Source organism: Erinaceus europaeus, unplaced genomic scaffold, assembly GCF_950295315.1.
Source record: "Erinaceus europaeus unplaced genomic scaffold, mEriEur2.1 scaffold_586, whole genome shotgun sequence".
NCBI lineage: Eukaryota > Metazoa > Chordata > Mammalia > Eulipotyphla > Erinaceidae > Erinaceus > Erinaceus europaeus.
The window spans coordinates 55,168-79,097 of NW_026648134.1; the positions used below are offsets into that span (position 1 = coordinate 55,168).

A 23,930-nucleotide genomic window follows, 5' to 3' on the forward strand; every position below is an offset into this window, starting at 1 on the left:
GCCTCACAGGAGAGGGAGCCCCACAGGAGACGGAGTCCCGGGCTGCATCACCCCCAGACTGGTCAGTCCAGAAGAACAGGGATTCAGAGCTCAGCAGATGAACGTCTCAGCCATCAGGGGGGAAGGACCCTTCCTGGTCCCACAGGAGGGAAAGCAGACACTCTGGAAAGTTCAGTGAGGGTCAGAATCCTGGGGGAGGGGCACGGGCAGCCCCCCTGCACCCTGATCCATATGCTCCAGACAGCGGCATGGGCAGGGGTGGAGTGAGAAAGAAAAGCATCTGAGAAAACGTAGTGACATTTTAAAGTAGAAACGCAGGCTGGCTAAGGTGTGTTTGTGTGGAGACGGGCGGGGCGCACCCGGTGAAGTGCACATCTTAACGTGCACAAGGATCTGGGTTCGAGCCCCCGCTTCTTGCCTGCAGGGGGTTGCTTCATGATTGGTGAAGCAGGGCTGTAGGTGTCTCTGTCTCTCACCCTTTCTGTCTTTCCCTCCCCTCTGCCAAGGACAGAAGGACAGTGGGGACAGAGCCAAGGACAGGAGGACAGAGTAGCAGTAGCACCTCTGTGGGTTAGAAGTTTGGGATTAGGAGGGCATGGGTTTAGCTGAGCTGTGCCCGGCTGTCTGTGGTGGATTAAGGAAGCAGCGTGCAGGGGGGACCAGAAGGGGAAGCCAAGGAGGAATTCCTGAGAAAGAACCGCAGGGAGACATCTAGAAACAAAATATCAGGGAGACATCTAGAAACAAAATATCAGGGGGACATCTAGAAACAAAACATCAGGGAGACATCTAGAAACAAAATATCAGGGAGACATCTAGAAACAAAATATCAGGGAGACATCTAGAAACAAAATATCAGGGGGACATCTAGAAACAAAACATCAGGGAGACATCTAGAAACAAAATATCAGGGAGACATCTAGAAACAAAATATCAGGGGGACATCTAGAAACAAAACATCAGGGAGACATCTAGAAACAAAATATCAGGGAGACATCTAGAAACAAAATATCAGGGGGACATCTAGAAACAAAACATCAGGGAGACATCTAGAAACAAAATATCAGGGAGACACCCAGAAACAAAATATCGGGGATATCTAGAAACAAAACATGAGGGGGATATCTAGAAATAAAACATCAGGGGGGATATCTAGAAACAAAACATCAGAGGGATATCTAGAAACAAAACATCAGAGGGATATCTAGAAACAAAACATCGGGGATATCTAGAAACAAAATATCAAGGAGATATCTAGAAACAAAACATCGGGGGGGGATGTCTAGAAACAAAACATCAGGGGGGTATCTAGAAACAAGACATCAGGGGGGTTCTAGAAACAAAACATCAGGGAGATGCCTAGAAACAAAATATCAGGGTGATATCTAGAAACAAAACATCAGGGGGATATCTAGAAACAAAATATCGAGGATATTTAGAAACAAAACATCAGGGGGATATATAGAAACAAGGCATCAGGGAGATGTCTAAAAACAAAACATCAGGGGGGTATCTAGAAACAAGACATCAGGGGGGTTCTAGAAACAAAACATCAGAGAGATGCCTAGAAACAAAATATCAGGGTGATATCTAGAAACAAAACATCAGGGGGATATCTAGAAACAAAATATTAGGGATATCTAGAAACAAAATATCAGGGAGATATCTAGAAATAAAACATCAGGGAGATATCTAGAAATATAACGGAGATATCTAGAAACAAAACATCGGGGATTTCTAGAAACAAAACATCAGGGGGATGTCTAGAAACAAAACAGGGAGATATCTAGAAACAAAATCAGGGAGATATCTAGAAACAAAACATCAGGGGGGTATCTAGAAACAAAATATCAGGGAAATATCTAGAAAAAATATCAGGGAGATATCTAGAAACAAAATATCGGGGATATCTAGAAACAAAATATCAGGGAGATATCTAGAAATAGCACATTAGGGGACAGTACACATGACAGGCTGGTGGGACAATGCCATGGGGGTGGTGCACCTGGTGGAACGCACATGTTACAATGTACAAGGACCCAGGTTCGAGACCCAGGTCCCCACCTGCAGGGGGAAGCTTCAGGAGTGGTGAAGCAGGGCTACAGGTATGTGTCTCTCTCCCTCTCTATCTCCACTTCCCTCTTGATCTCTGAATGTCTCTGTCCAATAAATAAAGATTAAAAAATGGGAGTCAGGTGGTAGCTCAGCGGGTTACGCGCATGTGGTGCAAAGCATAAGGACCGGCGTAAGGATCCCGGTTTGAGCCCCCGGCTCCCCACCTGCAAGGGAGTCGCTTCACAGGCGGTGAAGCAGGTCTGCAGGTGTCTGTCTTTCTCTCCCCCTCTGTGTTCCTCTCCTCTCTCCATTCCTCTCTGTCCTATCCAACAACAACAACATCAATAACAGTGATAATAACTACAACAATAAAACAACAAGCGCAGCAATAGGGAATAAATAAATAAGTATTTTAAGAAAGAGAATAAAAAAATGTAAAAGGCTGTCATGGAATATAGAACCAGTAACCCAGAGGATTAAAAAAAACAGCGAAAACAGTAGAAGGAAGACTGAAAGAGGGAAGAGGAAAAAAAAAAGGAAGTTCACCAGGAGGAGAAAACAGAAGAAAGAGTCAAAATTATAACGACTGAGACTCTCCCCTAAATTAGTTACTTCCCACCTAGCTACAGGCTGAGGGACCCAGAGCCCGCCAACGCTGTCTGTCCTTGTCAGCTTCAAGCTACATAAGTGAGGGACACGAGCAAGTCCTCCGAGAAGCCGGGGGAAGGGCACAGCGCTCACAGAGCCGCACATGGGGAACAGTCTGTGTGCCGCTTGGGAGAGCCCTGCAGGAGCAGAGCGTCTTTTGTGGAGGAAGAGGGGCAACGGGGAGGTGGCACAGTGGGCAAAGCACTGGACTCTCAACTGTGAGGTCCGGAGTGACCGGGGACTCGGGCAGAAGGAGCAGATTCTCAGGCCGCAGACCAGGGCCACTGGGTGGCAGGAGGAGGGAGCCCCGTGTGCTGGGGGTGGGAGGCGGCCGTCAGCCGCAGTTAATGAAGAAGTGAACCCTGCTTTCCTCTTTAAACGCCAGCCCTCACTGGCCTTAACATAGACACATAGATGCGTAGATAGAGACTAGATGGCGATTAGGTAGAGATTAGGAATAGACTAGGTATAGATTAGGGATATATTAGGTATGGATTAGGTATAGATTAGGTATGGAGTAAATAGAGATTAGGATTATATTAGAGATTAGGTATAAATTAGGAATAGATTAGGTAGAGATTATTAGGTAGAGATTAGGAATAGATTAGGTATAGATTAGGTACAGATTAGGTATATATTAGGAATAGATTAGATAGAGATTAGGAATAGATTAGGTAGAGATTAGGGATAGATTAGGTAGATACTAGGTATAGATTAGGTAGAGATTAGGAATATATTAGGTAGAGATTAGGAATATATTAGGTATAGATTAGGAATAGATTAGGTAGATATTAGGGATATATTAGGTAGAGATTAGGAATAGATTAGGTAGAGATTAGGTATATATTAGATAGTGATTAGGTAGATATTAGGAATAGATTAGGTAGAGATTAGGAATAGATAGGTATAGATTAGGAATAGATTAGGTAGATATTAGGAATATACTAGGTATAGATTAGGAATAGATAGGTATAGATTAGGTATGGATTATGTAGAGATTACGAATATATTAGGTATAGATTAGGAATAGATTAGGTATAGATTAGGTAGATATTAGGTATATATTAGGTATAGATTAGGTAGAGATTAGGAATAGATTAGGTAGAGATTAGGAATAGATTAGGTAGATGTTAGGTAGAGATTAGGTATAGATTAGGTAGAGATTAGGAATATATTAGGTAGAGATTAGGAATAGATTATGTAGATATTAGGTATAGAGTAGGTAGATATTAGGTATAGATTAGGAATAGATTAGGTGTAGATTAGGTAGAGATTAGGAATGGATTAGGTAGAGATTAGGAATAGACTAGGTGTAGCTACGTGGGTGGAAGGGCTGGGAGGCAGCACAGGGGTTCTGCAAAAGACTCTCCTGCCTGAGGCTCTGAGGTCCCAGGTTCAATCCCCAGCACCACCATCCGCCAGAGCTCAGCAGGGCCCTGGTCTCTCTTTTTCTGTATCTCATTAAAATAAAATTAAGAAAAAAAATGTGGGTAGCCTCTGCCCACTCCCCCACCAGCTCAGCTCTGGGACTCCAGGTCCACCTGGCACAAGCACACACTCACACACAGAGACACACACACAGAGACACACTCATACACACACACTGACAGACACACACACACACACAGACACACACTCATGCACACATGCCCACACTAACACACACACAGACACACACACAGACACACTCATACACCTACACCCACACACAGAGACACAGACATACTCATCTACACACACAAACACAGAGACACACACTCACACACTCTCTCTCACACACACACACTCACACTCGTCCGCCCTCCCTGCCCAGTGCAGCCTCCTTAGCTGCTGGGAGGTGTCTCCCTTCCTCAGTCCAGCCCAGGCTCCCTCCCTCCTCCCTTCTCCTTCCTCTCTCCTCCCTCTTCCCTCCTTCCTCCTCTCTCACTAGGCCAGGTGGGAGCAGCTCCAGGAAGATGCGTCCTGGGGCCTCAGGTGAGCCCTGGCCCTTGGGTGGGGGGGGTCCTCTAATCACTGAGACGGGGCAGGGTCTCCCGGGAGGCTCGGGTCTCTCATCACTGAATGGGGCAGGGTCTCCCGGGAGGCTGGGGGTCAGGGTGGGGGGGTCTCTCGTCACTGAATGGGGCAGGGTCTCCCGGGAGACGGGGGGTCTCTCGTCACTAAATGGGGCAGGGTCTCCCGGGAGGCTGGGGGTCAGGGTGGGGGGGTCTCTCGTCACTGAATGGGGCAGGGTCTCCCGGGAGGCTGGGGTCAGGGTGGGGGGGTCTCTCGTCACTGAATGGGGCAGGGTCTCCCGGGAGGCTGGGGTCAGGGTGGGGAAAGCCTAGCAGAGGGTGCCGGGGCAGTGGCTTAGGGCAGACTGCTGGGGTCCACCGTCCCCAGGCTGGAGACAGGAAGGGGCAGGAAGGGACAGGAGGGACGGGGCTCCAGCAAGCAGGCTGTGGGGAACCCCCTCAGGGCAGGGGTGCTGGGCGCCGGGGAGCCGTGCACAGGGCTGCAGGGCTGTGTGGATGGACAGAGGGCAGGAAGGGTCTTTCGCCTCTAAGCTGCCCCCAAAGGTGAAGTGCAGAGATGGGGAGTCCTCTCAGCCCCTCTGGGGACCCTGGCCTTCTTGGGGTGGCCGCCCACGGCGCCCTGGTTGTTAGCCAAGCTCCAGAGGCCTAAACACCGCCTCCCCCTCAGCCCCGCACCCCTGCCGGAACAGTGCCGTCAAGATGATCGCTCTGAGTGCAAACAGCTCCCGTGTTGCGCAGGGTCACTCGTGGGTGGAGAGCTGAAGGCTGTGCGTGCAGGAGGGGCCTCCCTCTCCCTCACTCAGCAAGAGCGACAGCCGGGCAGCCGCGTAGGTTGATCAAGTTTCTCGGAATAAACTTTCTAGGAACGGTCACCAAGGGGACCGGGTGTGGCTCGCCTAGTTAAGCGCACCGATTGCAGTGTGCAGGACCCTGGTTCAAGCCCCCGGCCCCCACCTGTAAGGGGGAAGCTTCATGAGCGGTGAAGCAGGGCTGCAGGTGTCTCCTGTCTCTCCCTCTCTGTCTACCACCCCCCTGCCTTTCAGTTCCTCTCTGTCTCTGTCTGATAATTAATTTTTTTTAAATATTTATTTATTTATTTATTTATTCCCTTTTGTTGCCCTTGTTGTTTTATTGTTGTAGTTGTTGTTGATCTCGTTGTTGTTGGATAGGACAGAGAGAAATGGAGAGAGGAGGGGAAGACAGAGAAGGGGAGAGAAAGACAGACACCTGCAGACCTGCTTCACCGCCTGGGAAGCGACTCCCCTGCAGGTGGGGAGCCGGGGGCTCGAACCGGGATCCTTACGCCGGTCCTTGTGCTTTGCGCCACCTGCGCTTAACCCGCTGTGCTACCGCCCGACTCCCGATAATTAAATTTTTTAAATGGCCTTTTTAAAAAGAGGAAACGGTCACCGAGAGAAGGGTGGACAGTGGACAGGAGCCACCTGCCTCTCAGGTGAGGCTGAGGGAGGCCTGTGGGCAGGGAGAACAGAAGCCTGTGGGGGAGCTCCAGTGGCCACTGGGTCTGTGGGAGCAGGGGTGAGGGGGGGAGAGAGCTCCAGTCTGTGGGAGCAGGGGTGAGGGGGAGAGAGCTCAGTCTGTGGGAGCAGGGTTGGGGGGGGAGCTCCAGTCTGTGGGAGCAGGGGTGAGGGGGAGAGAGCTCAGTCTGTGGGAGCAGGGGTGAGGGGGGGAGAGCTCAGTCTGTGGGAGCAGGGGTGGGGGGGAGAGAGCTGCAGTCTGTGGGAGCAGGGGTGAGGGGGGGAGAGCTCCAGTCTGTGGGAGCAGGGGTGAGGGGGGAGAGCTCCGGTCTGTGGGAGCAGGGGTGAGGGGGGAGAGCTCAGTCTGTGGGAGCAGGGGTGAGGGGGGGAGAGCTCAGTCTGTGGGAGCAGGGGTGGGGGGGGAGAGCTCCGGTCTGTGGGAGCAGGGGTGAGGGGGGGAGAGCTCTGGTCTGTGGGAGCAGGAGTGAGGGGGGGAGAGCTCCGGTCTGTGGGAGCAGGGGTGAGGGGGGAGAGCTCCAGTCTGTGGGAGCAGGGGTGGGGGGGGAGAGCTCAGTCTGTGGGAGCAGGGGTGAGGGGGGGAGAGCTCCGGTCTGTGGGAGCAGGGGTGAGGGGGGGGAGAGCTCTGGTCTGTGGGAGCAGGAGTGAGGGGGGGAGAGCTCCGGTCTGTGGGAGCAGGGGTGAGGGGGGAGAGCTCCAGTCTGTGGGAGCAGGGGTGGGGGGGGAGAGCTCAGTCTGTGGGAGCAGGGGTGAGGGGGGGAGAGCTCAGTCTGTGGGAGCAGGGGTGAGGGGGGGAGAGCTCCGGTCTGTGGGAGCAGGGGTGAGGCACTGTCCTCAGGGACCCACTCGGCGGCCAGGGGTGCGGCCTGTCTGCCGTGTAGACCCCGCAGCCCGGGCCGGCCTGCTCTCTGCCATTGTTGGCGTGGGTGTGCTTGGGAGAGAGCCCCCGCCCCCACTCCCTGCGGGGAGTTGCAGCCTGACAAGCCGGCCCAGGAGGTTGCCACTGGTCTGCCCTGGTGGTGCCAGGGAGAGGGAGGAGTAAGTCCCCCTTCCGGAAGGGCCAGGTGACTCAGCTCCCGTTAGGGTGTGGCTTGTCCCCTCTGGGGTGTGACAGTGGCCAGGCCCAGCTGGCTCCCCTGGGTCCCCCCCTCAGGGCAGGGCTGTGTCAGAATCATCAGGCCGAGGGCAGTGCGGCCCCCAAGGCTGAAGACGTTCAGAAAACCCCCAAAGATAAGACTGCACACCTGACAACGAAGTGGACAGACAGCTGCCCCTGGCGGGGGGTGGGGGGTGGGGTGGGGTGGCAGGAGCCACCTGCCTCCCAGGTGAGGTCGAGGGAGGCCCGTCAGCAGGGAGAGAACTGAAGCCTGGGGAGAGAGGTCCAGTCTGTGGGAGCTGGGGTGACCGGTGGCTTTGGCTGAAGCCCCTTCTCTTAAGCCCTGACAGGTGTCACTCCTGGGCCGGCCTAGTGGCCACAGGAAGCACCAGGTGTGGGCCCACCCAGCCTGCCCTCACAGTGGGCCTCTGCTCCTGCTTCCGGAGCTCTGGCAGTGTCCCCATGTCCCCAGTCCCGTGTCCCCTATCCCCGTGTCCCCAGTCCAGTGTCCCCTGTCCCCGTGTCCCCGTGTCCCCAGTCCCATGTCCCCAGTCCTGTGTCCTCAGTCCCCGTGTCCCCAGTCCCCGTGTCCCCAGCCCCTGTGTCCCTGTCCCCATGTCCCTAGTCCTGTGTCCTCAGTCCCCGTGTCCCCAGTCCCCGTGTCCGTCACCATGTCCCCAGTCCCATGTCCCCTGTCCCCATGTCCCTGTCCCCGTGTCCTCAGTCCTTTGTCCTCAGTCCCCGTGTCCCTGTCCCCGTGTCCCCAGTCCCCATGTCCCTAGTCCTGTGTCCTCAGTCCCCGTGTCCCCAGTCCCCGTGTCCTCAGTCCCCATGTCCCCAGTCCTGTGTCCCCATGTCCCCAGTCCTGTGTCCCCAGTCCCTGTGTCCCCAGGCCCCATGTCCCCAGTCCCCGTGTCCCTGTCCCTGTGTCCCCAGTCCTGTGTCCTCAGTCCCCGTGTCCCTGTCCCCGTGTCCCCAGTCCCCGTGTCCCCAGTTCCCATGTCCCCAGTCCCCATGTCCCTAGTCCTGTGTCCTCAGTCCCCGTGTCCCCAGTCCCCGTGTCCTCAGTCCCCATGTCCCCAGTCCCCATATCCCCAGTCCTGTGTCCCCAGTCCCCATGTCCCCAGTCCTGTGTCCCCAGTCCCCATGTCCCCAGTCCCTGTGTCCCCAGGCCCCATGTCCCGTGTCCCCATGTGCAGACGAGATGTGGCAAGGTGTCCCTGCTTCCAGGCCCTCTCACCCCCAAGAGAAGCATCAGTGCTGACGGCCGTCCTCTCCCCGCCCCCGCTCCCCCTCTCCGTGTGAAAAATAAAAAGGAGAACTCCGAGGAGGGGGGTGGCCAGGAATAGTGAGGGACCCGCTGGGGCAGAGGCAGCCAGCGTCCCCAGTGCCCTGCTCACGGGCTCACCCCCGCAGGCCCCCTGAAGGCCGCCCTCCTCCTCCTCGCCTCCCTGTGCGCCTGGTTCTCCGGCTTCCTGCTGGCCCAGCTCATCCCCGAGGCCCCGCTGACCAGCGCCGTCCACAGCCTCCGCAGCTTCGGGCAGAGGCCCCTGCTCAAAGGTGGGTGCTCCCCACCCAACTGGTGGCCCTCCAGGAGGGGGAGGCTGGGGAGGAGGGAAAGGAGAGGGGTTAGTGAGCAAGGACCCGGGTTCAAGCCCTCGGCCCCCACCTGCAGGGGGGAAGCTTCGTGAGTGGAGAGGCAGGGCTGCAGGCGTCTCTCTGTCTCTCTCCCTCTCTAGCTCCCTCTGCCCTCTCCATTTCTCTGTCTCCAGTATAAATAAAATTTTAAAGGGGGGCAGGGGAAGAGGAAGGAGAGGAGGAGGAATAGGGAGGCGAGGACAGGAGGAGGGAGAGAGAGCAGATGAGGAGGAGTGGGAGGAGGACACATAGGAGGATGGAGGAAAGAGTGGGATGAAGGAGGAGTATAGTGGAAGACGGAGTGGGGGAGAAGGAGGGACAGAGTCCTGAGGAGTGGGCTCCTCTGCATGTGGGGAGGGGTACCCATGACCACTCACTACTAGACTGTAGGTGACACCCAGTCCCCGGGGACCCCACTCTGGGGGCTTCAGGCCTGGAGAAGCTTAAAGGGGCAAGTCCGGCAGGCGGGGGTGTGAACCCCTGTGGAAAGCTCACCTCACTGTGCTCAAGGGCCCTGCTGGAACCTGGCACCACATGGGAGCACCACAGCACCTGAGGAAGCTCAGTGGTGTGGCCCCGCCCCCGCCTCCCTCCCAGGAAGGTCTCCTCGGGCCTTTGGTGGATCATAGCAAAGCGGGGGCTGGGGGCAGCAGCACTGAGGGTCCTCCGCTTCCTTTCAGCCCCCAGCCCCAGAAGGCAGACGTGCGGCCAGAGGACCCGGTGTGCGGCGGACACCTACTCCTTCCACCTGCTCAGCGGGGGCGGCCCTGGCAGGCCAGCCGCGATCTGCTTCCAGGACCAGCTGTGAGTGAGGAGGGCTGGCCCCGGCCCAGGCAGGGAGCACCTGACCGCGCACACCCCTGGGGACTCTGGCCGCGCGTGTCTGGTGTCTGCGCTGAGCTGTCTGTCCAGGACGGGGAGGAACCATCCATCAAGATGTCTCTTTCCTCCTCCTCCTCCTCCTCCTCCTCCTCCTCCTCCTCCTCCTCTTCCTCCTCCTTCTTTTTCTTCTCCTCTTCCTTATTATTCTATTGCTCATCTCTGTGGTTTCATTGCTCTGGGATGACTATTAAATCTTGATTGATTTATTTATTGGATAGGATACGGAGAAATTGAGAGAGGGGGAGACAGAGAGGGAGAGAGACAGAGAGACACCTGCAGCCCTGCTTCACCGCTTGTGATGTTTCTCCCCTGCAGGTGGGGACCAGGGGCTTAAACCCGGGTCCTTGTGCCCTGTAACGTGTGCGCTCAACCAGGTGCGCCACCGCTTGGCCCTGGACAACTATTTTTTATTAGTAATTTAATATTGATTAACAAAAATTATAAGATAACAGTGATATAAGTCCACCCTGTTCTGACCCCCAGAGCTCTGTGTCCCCGTTCCCTCCCCTGGAAACTGCAGTGGTTCTCCCAAGGTCACAGATGTGGGCTGACTATTATTTCTATAATCTGTCTATATTTATATATTTTTGTCCATTTTTTTCCTTCTCTTCCTTTCTTTTTTAATATTTTTATTTATTTCTTTTGTTGCCCTTGTTGTTTTATTGTTGTAGTCATTATTATTATTGTTATTGATGTCGTTGTTGTTGGAGAGGACAGAGAGAAATGGAGAGAGGAGGGGAAGACAGGGAGGGGGAGAGAAAGACAGACACCTGCAGACCTGCTTCACCACCTGTGAAGTGACTCTCTTGCAGGTGGGGAGCCGGGGGCTTGAACTGGGATCCGGGATCCTCACGATGGTCCTTGAGCTTTGTGCCAGTACACTTAACCCGCTGAACTGCCGCCCAACCCCCGCCTTCTCTTCCTTTCTAAGTCACACCTACACCTGTGACTCCATCGACATGTCCCTCCCTTTGTCCTCTTCTCTCTCCGGGTCCTGATGGAGTTGGGGTTCAGGGCCCTCTGGTCACCTTCCCCTGACATTGCTCCCCCTCTGGGAGTCTGGACCCAAATTCTTTATGGGGAGCAGAAGGGGGGAGTTCTGGCTTCCGTCACTGCTTCTCTGCTGGACATGGGCGTTGGCAGGTGGATCCACACCCCCAGTCTGTGTCTGTCTGTCCCTAGTGGGATGACAGTCTTTTAAGAAGGAGACAGAAAGGGCAGAAAATGGGGGAGACAAGGAGCCAGGGAAAGGGGGAGAGAGGAAGAGAGAGAGAGAGAGAGAGGTCACCTTCTGCCTAGACAGTCACACCCAGGGCTGGGATCCAGCAAGGTGAGTGCTCCACTGAGAACCCCCTGCCCACTGGGTGCTAATTCCTGTGTCAGGGGTCAGAGCAGTTGTGTCCCCCTCTGCACCTCCTGTCTCACTAGCCCTGACCCGGGAGCTCTGCCCAGGCAGGGGAACAGCTTGTCTGCTGGAGCACAGGCCTTTCTGTGCTTGAGGCTCTGCGTCTAAGCTCTGGAAAACACTGAGATACCATGCACAGCACCCAGGGAGCCCATGGAGGGTGGGCAGGGCTGTGGGGTCTCTCCTCTCTCAGCACCAGGCACAGCACCCAGGGAGCCATGGATGGTGGGCAGGGCTGTGGGGTGTCTCCTCTCTCAGCACCAGGCACAGCACCCAGGGAGCCCATGGAGGGTGGGCAGGGCTGTGGGGTCTCTCCTCTCTCAGCACCAGGCACAGCACCCAGGGAGCCCCATGGAGGGTGGGCAGGGCTGTGGGGTCTCTCCTCTCTCAGCACCCTGCACAGCACCCAGGGAGCCCATGGAGGGTGGGCAGGGCTGTGGGGTGTCTCCTCTCTCAGCACCAGGCACAGCACCCAGGGAGCCCATGGAGGGTGGGCAGGGCTGTGGGGTCTCTCCTCTCTCAGCACCCTGCACAGCACCCAGGGAGCCCATGGAGGGTGGGCAGGGCTGTGGGGTCTCTCCTCTCTCAGCACCAGGCACAGCACCCAGGGAGCCCATGGAGGGTGGGCAGGGCTGTGGGGTCTCTCCTCTCTCAGCACCAGGCACAGCACCCAGGGAGCCCATGGAGGGTGGGCAGGGCTGTGGGGTCTCTCCTCTCTCAGCACCCTGCACAGCACCCAGGGAGCCCATGAGGGTGGGCAGGGCTGTGGGGTGTCTCCTCTCTCAGCACCAGGCACAGCACCCAGGGAGCCCATGGAGGGTGGGAAGAGGGGGGTCTCTCCTCTCTCAGCACCAGGCACAGCACCCAGGGAGCCCATGGAGGGTGGGCAGGCTGTGGGGTGTCTCCTCTCTCAGCACCAGGCACAGCACCCAGAGAGCCCCATGGAGGGTGGGCAGGGCTGTAGGGTCTCTCCTCTCTCAGCACCCTGCACAGCACCCAGGGAGTCCATGGAGGGTGGGCAGGGCTGTGGGGTCTCTCCTCTCTCAGCACCCTGCACAGCACCCAGGGAGCCCATGGAGGGTGGGCAGGGCTGTGGGGTCTCTCCTCTCTCAGCACCCTGCACAGCACCCAGGGAGCCCATGGAGGGTGGGCAGGGCTGTGGGGTGTCACCTCTCTCAGCACCCTGCACAGCACCCAGGGAGCCCATGGAGGGTGGGCAGGGCTGTGGGGTGTCTCCTCTCTCAGCACCAGGCTCAGCATCCAGGGAGCCCATGGAGGGTGGACAGGGCTGTGGTCCCTGCATCCCAGCTTCCCTGAGTGCTGACTGTCCCATGTGGGGGGCACAGTGTGTGTGTGGGGAGACTGAGTCACGGCCTCGGTTTCTGCAGGGGCAGCGAGTGAAGGTGCCTGTCTAGGCAGGCCAGGCTCTCGTAGGGGATGCAGCCTGACTGTTCTCTGCTCTGCAGGCTCACGGGGGAGAAGACGGGGAATGTCTCCGGGGGACTCACGGTCACCGTCATCAGCTGTGAGTGCCCAGCCCTCGCCCTGCGCCCGCCTGCGTCCCCTCTGCTCAGCTCAGGGGGTCTTGGCACAGTGCTCGGTCTGCATCCACATTTCATCTGTTTTGAAAGTGTCCCCTTCATTGAATTTGTATTTACTCTTATTTTTTAGGAATTCTTTTAAAAGTAATGTCCTTTATTTATTTTGGGTAGAGTCTGAGAGAAATTGAAAGGGAAGAGAGAAAGAGAGAGAGAGAGAGAGAGTCCCCTGCAGTCCTGCCTCACCACTGATGAAGCATCCCCCCTGCAGCTGGGACCAGGGGCTTGAACCCGGGGCCTTGTGCACTCTGCTTGTTGTGCTGCCACCTGGTGCCATTCTTTTCTGTCAATATTTGGTTTTGTTTAGTCCATGTGAGTTAGAGGTTCACACACGGAGAGAAGCTAGAGCCAGGACTCGAACCCCGGGCCTCAGGCACGGAGGGCCTTGCTCTGCAGGCTGAGCTGTTTTCCTGGCCTCAACTTGTCTTATATAAACTCACCTTTGTACATGGGGGAGCACACCTACCCAGTAGCAGACATGCATTGCCATTGTACAAGGACCCAAAGGCCTGGGTTCAAGCCCCAGGTCCTGACCTGCAAGGGGGAGGCTTCACTAGGAGTAAAGCAGGGCAGCCCGTGTCTCTTTCTCTCTCTCTCTTTTCTCTGTCTCTATAAAAATAAAGAAGGGGGAAGGGCGCTGGGAGTCATGCTGCAGCTTCCCGCCCAAGTGATGATGCTGGTGAGAAGGAAATCAGGCAGCGAGGGTGCAGCGCCGGCTCAGCTGGGCCGGTTCTGGAGACAGACAGAATCTGACACTGAAAGGGGAGACAGAGACACAGAGACAGAGAGAAACTGAAAGGGGAGACAGAGACAGAGAGACAGAGAGAATCTGAAAGGGGAGACAGAGACAGAGAGACAGAGAGAATCTGAAAGGGGAGACAGAGACAGAGAGACAGAGAGAATCTGAAAGGGGAGACAGAGACACAGAGACAGAGAGAATCTGAAAGGGGAGACAGAGACACAGAGACAGAGAGAATCTGAAAGGGGAGACAGAGACACAGAGACAGAGAGAATCTGAAAGGGGAGACAGAGACACAGAGACAGAGAGAATCTGAAAGGGGAGACAGAGACAGAGACAGAGAGAATCTGAAAGGGGAGACAGAGACAGAGAGACAGAGAGAATCTGAAAGGGGAGACAGAGACACAGAGACAGAGAGACACTGAAAGGGGAGACAGAGACAGAGAGACAGAGAGAATCTGAAAGGGGAGACAGAGACAGAGAGACAGAGAGAATCTGAAAGGGGAGACAGAGACACAGAGACAGAGAGACACTGAAAGGGGAGACAGAGACACAGAGACAGAGAGACACTGAAAGGGGAGACAGAGACACAGAGACAGAGAGACACTGAAAGGGGAGACAGAGACACAGAGACAGAGAGAATCTGAAAGGGGAGACAGAGACACAGAGACAGAGAGAAACTGAAAGGGAGACAGAGACACAGAGACAGAGAGAATCTGAAAGGGGAGACAGAGACTCAGAGACAGAGAGAATCTGAAAGGGGAGACAGAGACACAGAGACAGAGAGAAACTGAAAGGGGAGACAGAGACACAGAGACAGAGAGAATCTGAAAGGGGAGACAGAGACTCAGAGACAGAGAGAATCTGAAAGGGGAGACAGAGACTCAGAGACAGAGAGAATCTGAAAGGGGAGACAGAGACACAGAGACAGAGAGAATCTGAAAGGGGAGACAGAGACACAGAGACAGAGAGAAACTGAAAGGGGAGACAGAGACTCAGAGACAGAGAGAATCTGAAAGGGGAGACAGAGACTCAGAGACAGAGAGAATCTGAAAGGGGAGACAGAGACAGAGAGACAGAGAGAATCTGAAAGGGGAGACAGAGACACAGAGACAGAGAGAATCTGAAAGGGGAGACAGAGACAGAGAGACAGAGAGAATCTGAAAGGGGAGACAGAGACACAGAGACAGAGAGAATCTGAAAGGGGAGACAGAGACAGAGACAGAGAGAATCTGAAAGGGGAGACAGAGACACAGAGACAGAGAGAATCTGAAAGGGGAGACAGAGACTCAGAGACAGAGAGAATCTGAAAGGGGAGACAGAGACACAGAGACAGAGAGAATCTGAAAGGGGAGACAGAGACACAGAGACAGAGAGAATCTGAAAGGGGAGACAGAGACACAGAGACAGAGAGAATCTGAAAGGGGAGACAGAGACAGAGACAGAGAGAATCTGAAAGGGGAGACAGAGACAGAGAGACAGAGAGAATCTGAAAGGGGAGACAGAGACACAGAGACAGAGAGAATCTGAAAGGGGAGACAGAGACACAGAGACAGAGAGAATCTGAAAGGGGAGACAGAGACAGAGACAGAGAGAATCTGAAAGGGGAGACAGAGACACAGAGACAGAGAGAATCTGAAAGGGGAGACAGAGACACAGAGACAGAGAGAATCTGAAAGGGGAGACAGAGACAGAGACAGAGAGAATCTGAAAGGGGAGACAGAGACACAGAGACAGAGAGACACTGAAAGGGGAGACAGAGACAGAGAGACAGAGAGAATCTGAAAGGGGAGACAGAGACAGAGAGACAGAGAGAATCTGAAAGGGGAGACAGAGACACAGAGACAGAGAGACACTGAAAGGGGAGACAGAGACACAGAGACAGAGAGACACTGAAAGGGGAGACAGAGACACAGAGACAGAGAGACACTGAAAGGGGAGACAGAGACACAGAGACAGAGAGAATCTGAAAGGGGAGACAGAGACAGAGAGACAGAGAGAATCTGAAAGGGGAGACAGAGACTCAGAGACAGAGAGAATCTGAAAGGGGAGACAGAGACACAGAGACAGAGAGAATCTGAAAGGGGAGACAGAGACACAGAGACAGAGAGAATCTGAAAGGGGAGACAGAGACACAGAGACAGAGAGAATCTGAAAGGGGAGACAGAGACACAGAGACAGAGAGAAACTGAAAGGGGAGACAGAGACACAGAGACAGAGAGAATCTGAAAGGGGAGACAGAGACACAGAGACAGAGAGAATCTGAAAGGGGAGACAGAGACACAGAGACAGAGAGACACTGAAAGGGGAGACAGAGACACAGAGACAGAGAGACACTGAAAGGGGAGACAGAGACACAGAGACAGAGAGACACTGAAAGGGGAGACAGAGACACAGAGACAGAGAGAATCTGAAAGGGGAGACAGAGACTCAGAGACAGAGAGACACTGAAAGGGGAGACAGAGACACAGAGACAGAGAGAATCTGAAAGGGGAGACAGAGACAGAGAGACAGAGAGAAACTGAAAGGGAGACAGAGACACAGAGACAGAGAGAATCTGAAAGGGGAGACAGAGACTCAGAGACAGAGAGAATCTGAAAGGGGAGACAGAGACACAGAGACAGAGAGAATCTGAAAGGGGAGACAGAGACAGAGACAGAGAGAATCTGAAAGGGGAGACAGAGACAGAGAGACAGAGAGAATCTGAAAGGGGAGACAGAGACAGAGAGACAGAGAGAATCTGAAAGGGGAGACAGAGACAGAGACAGAGAGAATCTGAAAGGGGAGACAGAGACACAGAGACAGAGAGAATCTGAAAGGGGAGACAGAGACTCAGAGACAGAGAGAATCTGAAAGGGGAGACAGAGACACAGAGACAGAGAGAAACTGAAAGGGGAGACAGAGACACAGAGACAGAGAGAATCTGAAAGGGGAGACAGAGACACAGAGACAGAGACAGAGAGAATCTGAAAGGGGAGACAGAGACAGAGAGACAGAGAGAATCTGAAAGGGGAGACAGAGACACAGAGACAGAGAGAAACTGAAAGGGGAGACAGAGACACAGAGACAGAGAGAATCTGAAAGGGGAGACAGAGACAGAGACAGAGAGAAACTGAAAGGGGAGACAGAGACTCAGAGACAGAGAGAATCTGAAAGGGGAGACAGAGACACAGAGACAGAGAGAAACTGAAAGGGAGACAGAGACACAGAGACAGAGAGAATCTGAAAGGGGAGACAGAGACTCAGAGACAGAGAGAATCTGAAAGGGGAGACAGAGACACAGAGACAGAGACAGAGAGAATCTGAAAGGGGAGACAGAGACTCAGAGACAGAGACAGAGAGAATCTGAAAGGGGAGACAGAGACACAGAGACAGAGACAGAGAGAATCTGAAAGGGGAGACAGAGACTCAGAGACAGAGAGAATCTGAAAGGGGAGACAGAGACACAGAGACAGAGAGAATCTGAAAGGGGAGACAGAGACAGAGAGACAGAGAGAATCTGAAAGGGAGACAGAGAGACAGAGACAGAGAGAATCTGAAAGGGGAGACAGAGACACAGAGACAGAGAGAATCTGAAAGGGGAGACAGAGACAGAGAGACAGAGAGAATCTGAAAGGGAGACAGAGACACAGAGACAGAGAGAATCTGAAAGGGGAGACAGAGACACAGAGACAGAGAGAATCTGAAAGGGGAGACAGAGACAGAGACAGAGAGAAACTGAAAGGGGAGACAGAGACACAGAGACAGAGAGAAACTGAAAGGGGAGACAGAGACTCAGAGACAGAGAGAATCTGAAAGGGGAGACAGAGACTCAGAGACAGAGAGAATCTGAAAGGGGAGACAGAGACTCAGAGACAGAGAGAATCTGAAAGGGGAGACAGAGACACAGAGACAGAGACAGAGAGAATCTGAAAGGGGAGACAGAGACTCAGAGACAGAGAGAATCTGAAAGGGGAGACAGAGACACAGAGACAGAGAGAAACTGAAAGGGGAGACAGAGACACAGAGACAGAGAGAATCTGAAAGGGGAGACAGAGACTCAGAGACAGAGAGAATCTGAAAGGGGAGACAGAGACACAGAGACAGAGAGAATCTGAAAGGGGAGACAGAGACACAGAGACAGAGAGAAACTGAAAGGGGAGACAGAGACACAGAGACAGAGAGAAACTGAAAGGGGAGACAGAGACACAGAGACAGAGAGAATCTGAAAGGGGAGACAGAGACACAGAGACAGAGAGAATCTGAAAGGGGAGACAGAGACACAGAGACAGAGAGAAACTGAAAGGGGAGACAGAGACACAGAGACAGAGAGAATCTGAAAGGGGAGACAGAGACTCAGAGACAGAGAGAATCTGAAAGGGGAGACAGAGACACAGAGACAGAGACAGAGAGAATCTGAAAGGGGAGACAGAGACTCAGAGACAGAGAGAATCTGAAAGGGGAGACAGAGACAGAGACAGAGAGAATCTGAAAGGGGAGACAGAGACACAGAGACAGAGAGAATCTGAAAGGGGAGACAGAGACAGAGAGACAGAGAGAATCTGAAAGGGGAGACAGAGACAGAGAGACAGAGACAGAGAGAATCTGAAAGGGGAGACAGAGACACAGAGACAGAGAGAATCTGAAAGGGGAGACAGAGACACAGAGACAGAGAGAATCTGAAAGGGGAGACAGAGACACAGAGACAGAGAGAAACTGAAAGGGGAGACAGAGACTCAGAGACAGAGAGAATCTGAAAGGGGAGACAGAGACTCAGAGACAGAGAGAATCTGAAAGGGGAGACAGAGACAGAGAGACAGAGAGAATCTGAAAGGGGAGACAGAGACACAGAGACAGAGAGAATCTGAAAGGGGAGACAGAGACAGAGAGACAGAGAGAATCTGAAAGGGGAGACAGAGACACAGAGACAGAGAGAATCTGAAAGGGGAGACAGAGACAGAGACAGAGAGAATCTGAAAGGGGAGACAGAGACACAGAGACAGAGAGAATCTGAAAGGGGAGACAGAGACTCAGAGACAGAGAGAATCTGAAAGGGGAGACAGAGACACAGAGACAGAGAGAATCTGAAAGGGGAGACAGAGACACAGAGACAGAGAGAATCTGAAAGGGGAGACAGAGACACAGAGACAGAGAGAATCTGAAAGGGGAGACAGAGACACAGAGACAGAGAGAATCTGAAAGGGGAGACAGAGACACAGAGACAGAGAGAATCTGAAAGGGAGACAGAGACAGAGAGACAGAGAGAATCTGAAAGGGGAGACAGAGACACAGAGACAGAGAGAATCTGAAAGGGGAGACAGAGACACAGAGACAGAGAGAATCTGAAAGGGGAGACAGAGACAGAGACAGAGAGAATCTGAAAGGGGAGACAGAGACACAGAGACAGAGAGAATCTGAAAGGGGAGACAGAGACACAGAGACAGAGAGAATCTGAAAGGGGAGACAGAGACACAGAGACAGAGAGACACTGAAAGGGGAGACAGAGACAGAGAGACAGAGAGAATCTGAAAGGGGAGACAGAGACAGAGAGACAGAGAGAATCTGAAAGGGGAGACAGAGACACAGAGACAGAGAGACACTGAAAGGGGAGACAGAGACACAGAGACAGAGAGACACTGAAAGGGGAGACAGAGACAGAGACAGAGAGAATCTGAAAGGGGAGACAGAGACACAGAGACAGAGAGAATCTGAAAGGGGAGACAGAGACACAGAGACAGAGAGAATCTGAAAGGGGAGACAGAGACAGAGACAGAGAGAATCTGAAAGGGGAGACAGAGACACAGAGACAGAGAGACACTGAAAGGGGAGACAGAGACAGAGAGACAGAGAGAATCTGAAAGGGGAGACAGAGACACAGAGACAGAGAGAATCTGAAAGGGGAGACAGAGACACAGAGACAGAGAGAAACTGAAAGGGGAGACAGAGACACAGAGACAGAGAGAATCTGAAAGGGGAGACAGAGACACAGAGACAGAGAGAATCTGAAAGGGGAGACAGAGACACAGAGACAGAGAGAATCTGAAAGGGGAGACAGAGACTCAGAGACAGAGAGAATCTGAAAGGGGAGACAGAGACACAGAGACAGAGAGAAACTGAAAGGGGAGACAGAGACAGAGACAGAGAGAATCTGAAAGGGGAGACAGAGACACAGAGACAGAGAGAAACTGAAAGGGGAGACAGAGACACAGAGACAGAGAGAATCTGAAAGGGGAGACAGAGACTCAGAGACAGAGAGAATCTGAAAGGGGAGACAGAGACACAGAGACAGAGAGAATCTGAAAGGGGAGACAGAGACACAGAGACAGAGAGAATCTGAAAGGGGAGACAGAGACACAGAGACAGAGACAGAGAGAATCTGAAAGGGGAGACAGAGACTCAGAGACAGAGAGAATCTGAAAGGGGAGACAGAGACACAGAGACAGAGACAGAGAGAATCTGAAAGGGGAGACAGAGACTCAGAGACAGAGAGAATCTGAAAGGGGAGACAGAGACAGAGACAGAGAGAATCTGAAAGGGGAGACAGAGACACAGAGACAGAGAGAATCTGAAAGGGGAGACAGAGACAGAGAGACAGAGAGAATCTGAAAGGGGAGACAGAGACAGAGAGACAGAGACAGAGAGAATCTGAAAGGGGAGACAGAGACACAGAGACAGAGAGAATCTGAAAGGGGAGACAGAGACACAGAGACAGAGAGAATCTGAAAGGGGAGACAGAGACACAGAGACAGAGAGAATCTGAAAGGGGAGACAGAGACACAGAGACAGAGAGAAACTGAAAGGGGAGACAGAGACTCAGAGACAGAGAGAATCTGAAAGGGGAGACAGAGACACAGAGACAGAGAGAAACTGAAAGGGGAGACAGAGACACAGAGACAGAGAGAATCTGAAAGGGGAGACAGAGACTCAGAGACAGAGAGAATCTGAAAGGGGAGACAGAGACAGAGAGACAGAGAGAATCTGAAAGGGGAGACAGAGACACAGAGACAGAGAGAATCTGAAAGGGGAGACAGAGACAGAGAGACAGAGAGAATCTGAAAGGGGAGACAGAGACACAGAGACAGAGAGAATCTGAAAGGGGAGACAGAGACAGAGACAGAGAGAATCTGAAAGGGGAGACAGAGACACAGAGACAGAGAGAATCTGAAAGGGGAGACAGAGACTCAGAGACAGAGAGAATCTGAAAGGGGAGACAGAGACACAGAGACAGAGAGAATCTGAAAGGGGAGACAGAGACACAGAGACAGAGAGAATCTGAAAGGGGAGACAGAGACACAGAGACAGAGAGAATCTGAAAGGGGAGACAGAGACAGAGACAGAGAGAATCTGAAAGGGGAGACAGAGACAGAGAGACAGAGAGAAACTGAAAGGGGAGACAGAGACACAGAGACAGAGAGAATCTGAAAGGGGAGACAGAGACACAGAGACAGAGAGAATCTGAAAGGGGAGACAGAGACACAGAGACAGAGAGAATCTGAAAGGGGAGACAGAGACACAGACAGAGACAGAGAGAATCTGAAAGGGGAGACAGAGACCAGAGACAGAGAGAATCTGAAAGGGGAGACAGAGACAGAGACAGAGAGAATCTGAAAGGGGAGACAGAGACACAGAGACAGAGAGAATCTGAAAGGGGAGACAGAGACACAGAGACAGAGAGAAACTGAAAGGGGAGACAGAGACACAGAGACAGAGAGAATCTGAAAGGGGAGACAGAGACACAGAGACAGAGAGAATCTGAAAGGGGAGACAGAGACACAGAGACAGAGAGAATCTGAAAGGGGAGACAGAGACAGAGAGACAGAGAGAATCTGAAAGGGGAGACAGAGACAGAGAGACAGAGACAGAGAGAATCTGAAAGGGGAGACAGAGACACAGAGACAGAGAGAATCTGAAAGGGGAGACAGAGACACAGAGACAGAGAGAATCTGAAAGGGGAGACAGAGACACAGAGACAGAGAGAATCTGAAAGGGGAGACAGAGACAGAGAGACAGAGAGAATCTGAAAGGGGAGACAGAGACACAGAGACAGAGACAGAGAGAATCTGAAAGGGGAGACAGAGACACAGAGACAGAGAGAATCTGAAAGGGGAGACAGAGACAGAGAGACAGAGAGAATCTGAAAGGGGAGACAGAGACACAGAGACAGAGAGAATCTGAAAGGGGAGACAGAGACAGAGACAGAGAGAATCTGAAAGGGGAGACAGAGACTCAGAGACAGAGAGAATCTGAAAGGGGGAGACAGAGACACAGAGACAGAGAGAAACTGAAAGGGAGACAGAGACACAGAGACAGAGAGAATCTGAAAGGGGAGACAGAGACAGAGAGACAGAGAGAATCTGAAAGGGGAGACAGAGACACAGAGACAGAGAGAAACTGAAAGGGGAGACAGAGACACAGAGACAGAGAGAATCTGAAAGGGGAGACAGAGACTCAGAGACAGAGAGAATCTGAAAGGGGAGACAGAGACACAGAGACAGAGACAGAGAGAATCTGAAAGGGGAGACAGAGACTCAGAGACAGAGAGAATCTGAAAGGGGAGACAGAGACACAGAGACAGAGAGAATCTGAAAGGGGAGACAGAGACTCAGAGACAGAGAGAATCTGAAAGGGGAGACAGAGACACGAGAGACAGAGACAGAGAGAATCTGAAAGGGGAGACAGAGACTCAGAGACAGAGAGAATCTGAAAGGGGAGACAGAGACAGAGACAGAGAGAATCTGAAAGGGGAGACAGAGACACAGAGACAGAGAGAATCTGAAAGGGGAGACAGAGACAGAGAGACAGAGAGAATCTGAAAGGGAGACAGAGACAGAGACAGAGACAGAGAGAATCTGAAAGGGGAGACAGAGACACAGAGACAGAGAGAATCTGAAAGGGGAGACAGAGACACAGAGACAGAGAGAATCTGAAAGGGGAGACAGAGACACAGAGACAGAGAGAAACTGAAAGGGGAGACAGAGACACAGAGACAGAGAGAATCTGAAAGGGGAGACAGAGACTCAGAGACAGAGAGAATCTGAAAGGGGAGACAGAGACAGAGAGACAGAGAGAATCTGAAAGGGGAGACAGAGACACAGAGACAGAGAGAATCTGAAAGGGGAGACAGAGACAGAGAGACAGAGAGAATCTGAAAGGGGAGACAGAGACACAGAGACAGAGAGAATCTGAAAGGGGAGACAGAGACAGAGACAGAGAGAATCTGAAAGGGGAGACAGAGACACAGAGACAGAGAGAATCTGAAAGGGGAGACAGAGACTCAGAGACAGAGAGAATCTGAAAGGGGAGACAGAGACAGAGAGACAGAGAGAATCTGAAAGGGGAGACAGAGACACAGAGACAGAGAGAATCTGAAAGGGGAGACAGAGACACAGAGACAGAGAGAATCTGAAAGGGGAGACAGAGACAGAGACAGAGAGAATCTGAAAGGGGAGACAGAGACACAGAGACAGAGAGAATCTGAAAGGGGAGACAGAGACACAGAGACAGAGAGAATCTGAAAGGGGAGACAGAGACAGAGACAGAGAGAATCTGAAAGGGGAGACAGAGACACAGAGACAGAGAGACACTGAAAGGGGAGACAGAGACAGAGAGACAGAGAGAATCTGAAAGGGGAGACAGAGACAGAGAGACAGAGAGAATCTGAAAGGGGAGACAGAGACACAGAGACAGAGAGACTCTGAAAGGGGAGACAGAGACACAGAGACAGAGAGACACTGAAAGGGGAGACAGAGACACAGAGACAGAGAGACACTGAAAGGGGAGACAGAGACACAGAGACAGAGAGAATCTGAAAGGGGAGACAGAGACAGAGAGACAGAGAGAATCTGAAAGGGGAGACAGAGACTCAGAGACAGAGAGAATCTGAAAGGGGAGACAGAGACACAGAGACAGAGAGAATCTGAAAGGGGAGACAGAGACACAGAGACAGAGAGAATCTGAAAGGGGAGACAGAGACACAGAGACAGAGAGAATCTGAAAGGGGAGACAGAGACACAGAGACAGAGAGAATCTGAAAGGGGAGACAGAGACACAGAGACAGAGAGAATCTGAAAGGGGAGACAGAGACACAGAGACAGAGAGAATCTGAAAGGGGAGACAGAGACACAGAGACAGAGAGAATCTGAAAGGGGAGACAGAGACACAGAGACAGAGAGAATCTGAAAGGGGAGACAGAGACACAGAGACAGAGAGAATCTGAAAGGGGAGACAGAGACAGAGACAGAGAGAATCTGAAAGGGGAGACAGAGACAGAGAGACAGAGAGAATCTGAAAGGGGAGACAGAGACACAGAGACAGAGAGAATCTGAAAGGGGAGACAGAGACACAGAGACAGAGAGAACTGAAAGGGGAGACAGAGACAGAGA

General features: G+C 52.9%; 1 protein-coding gene across 1 annotated transcript; it reads left to right on the forward strand.

Annotated features, from left to right (window-relative positions):
- Positions 1-4,584: 4,584 nt before the first annotated feature.
- LOC103126313 (FAM3 metabolism regulating signaling molecule B) lies at positions 4,585-12,757 on the forward strand (the record flags this gene model as incomplete). Its single annotated transcript, XM_060184768.1, has 4 exons — positions 4,585-4,677; positions 8,724-8,867; positions 9,626-9,749; positions 12,699-12,757. Coding segments are annotated over exons 1-4 (346 nt in total), but the record flags the coding sequence as incomplete, so codon positions are not given.
- Between the last annotated feature and the right edge of the window lie 11,173 nt (positions 12,758-23,930).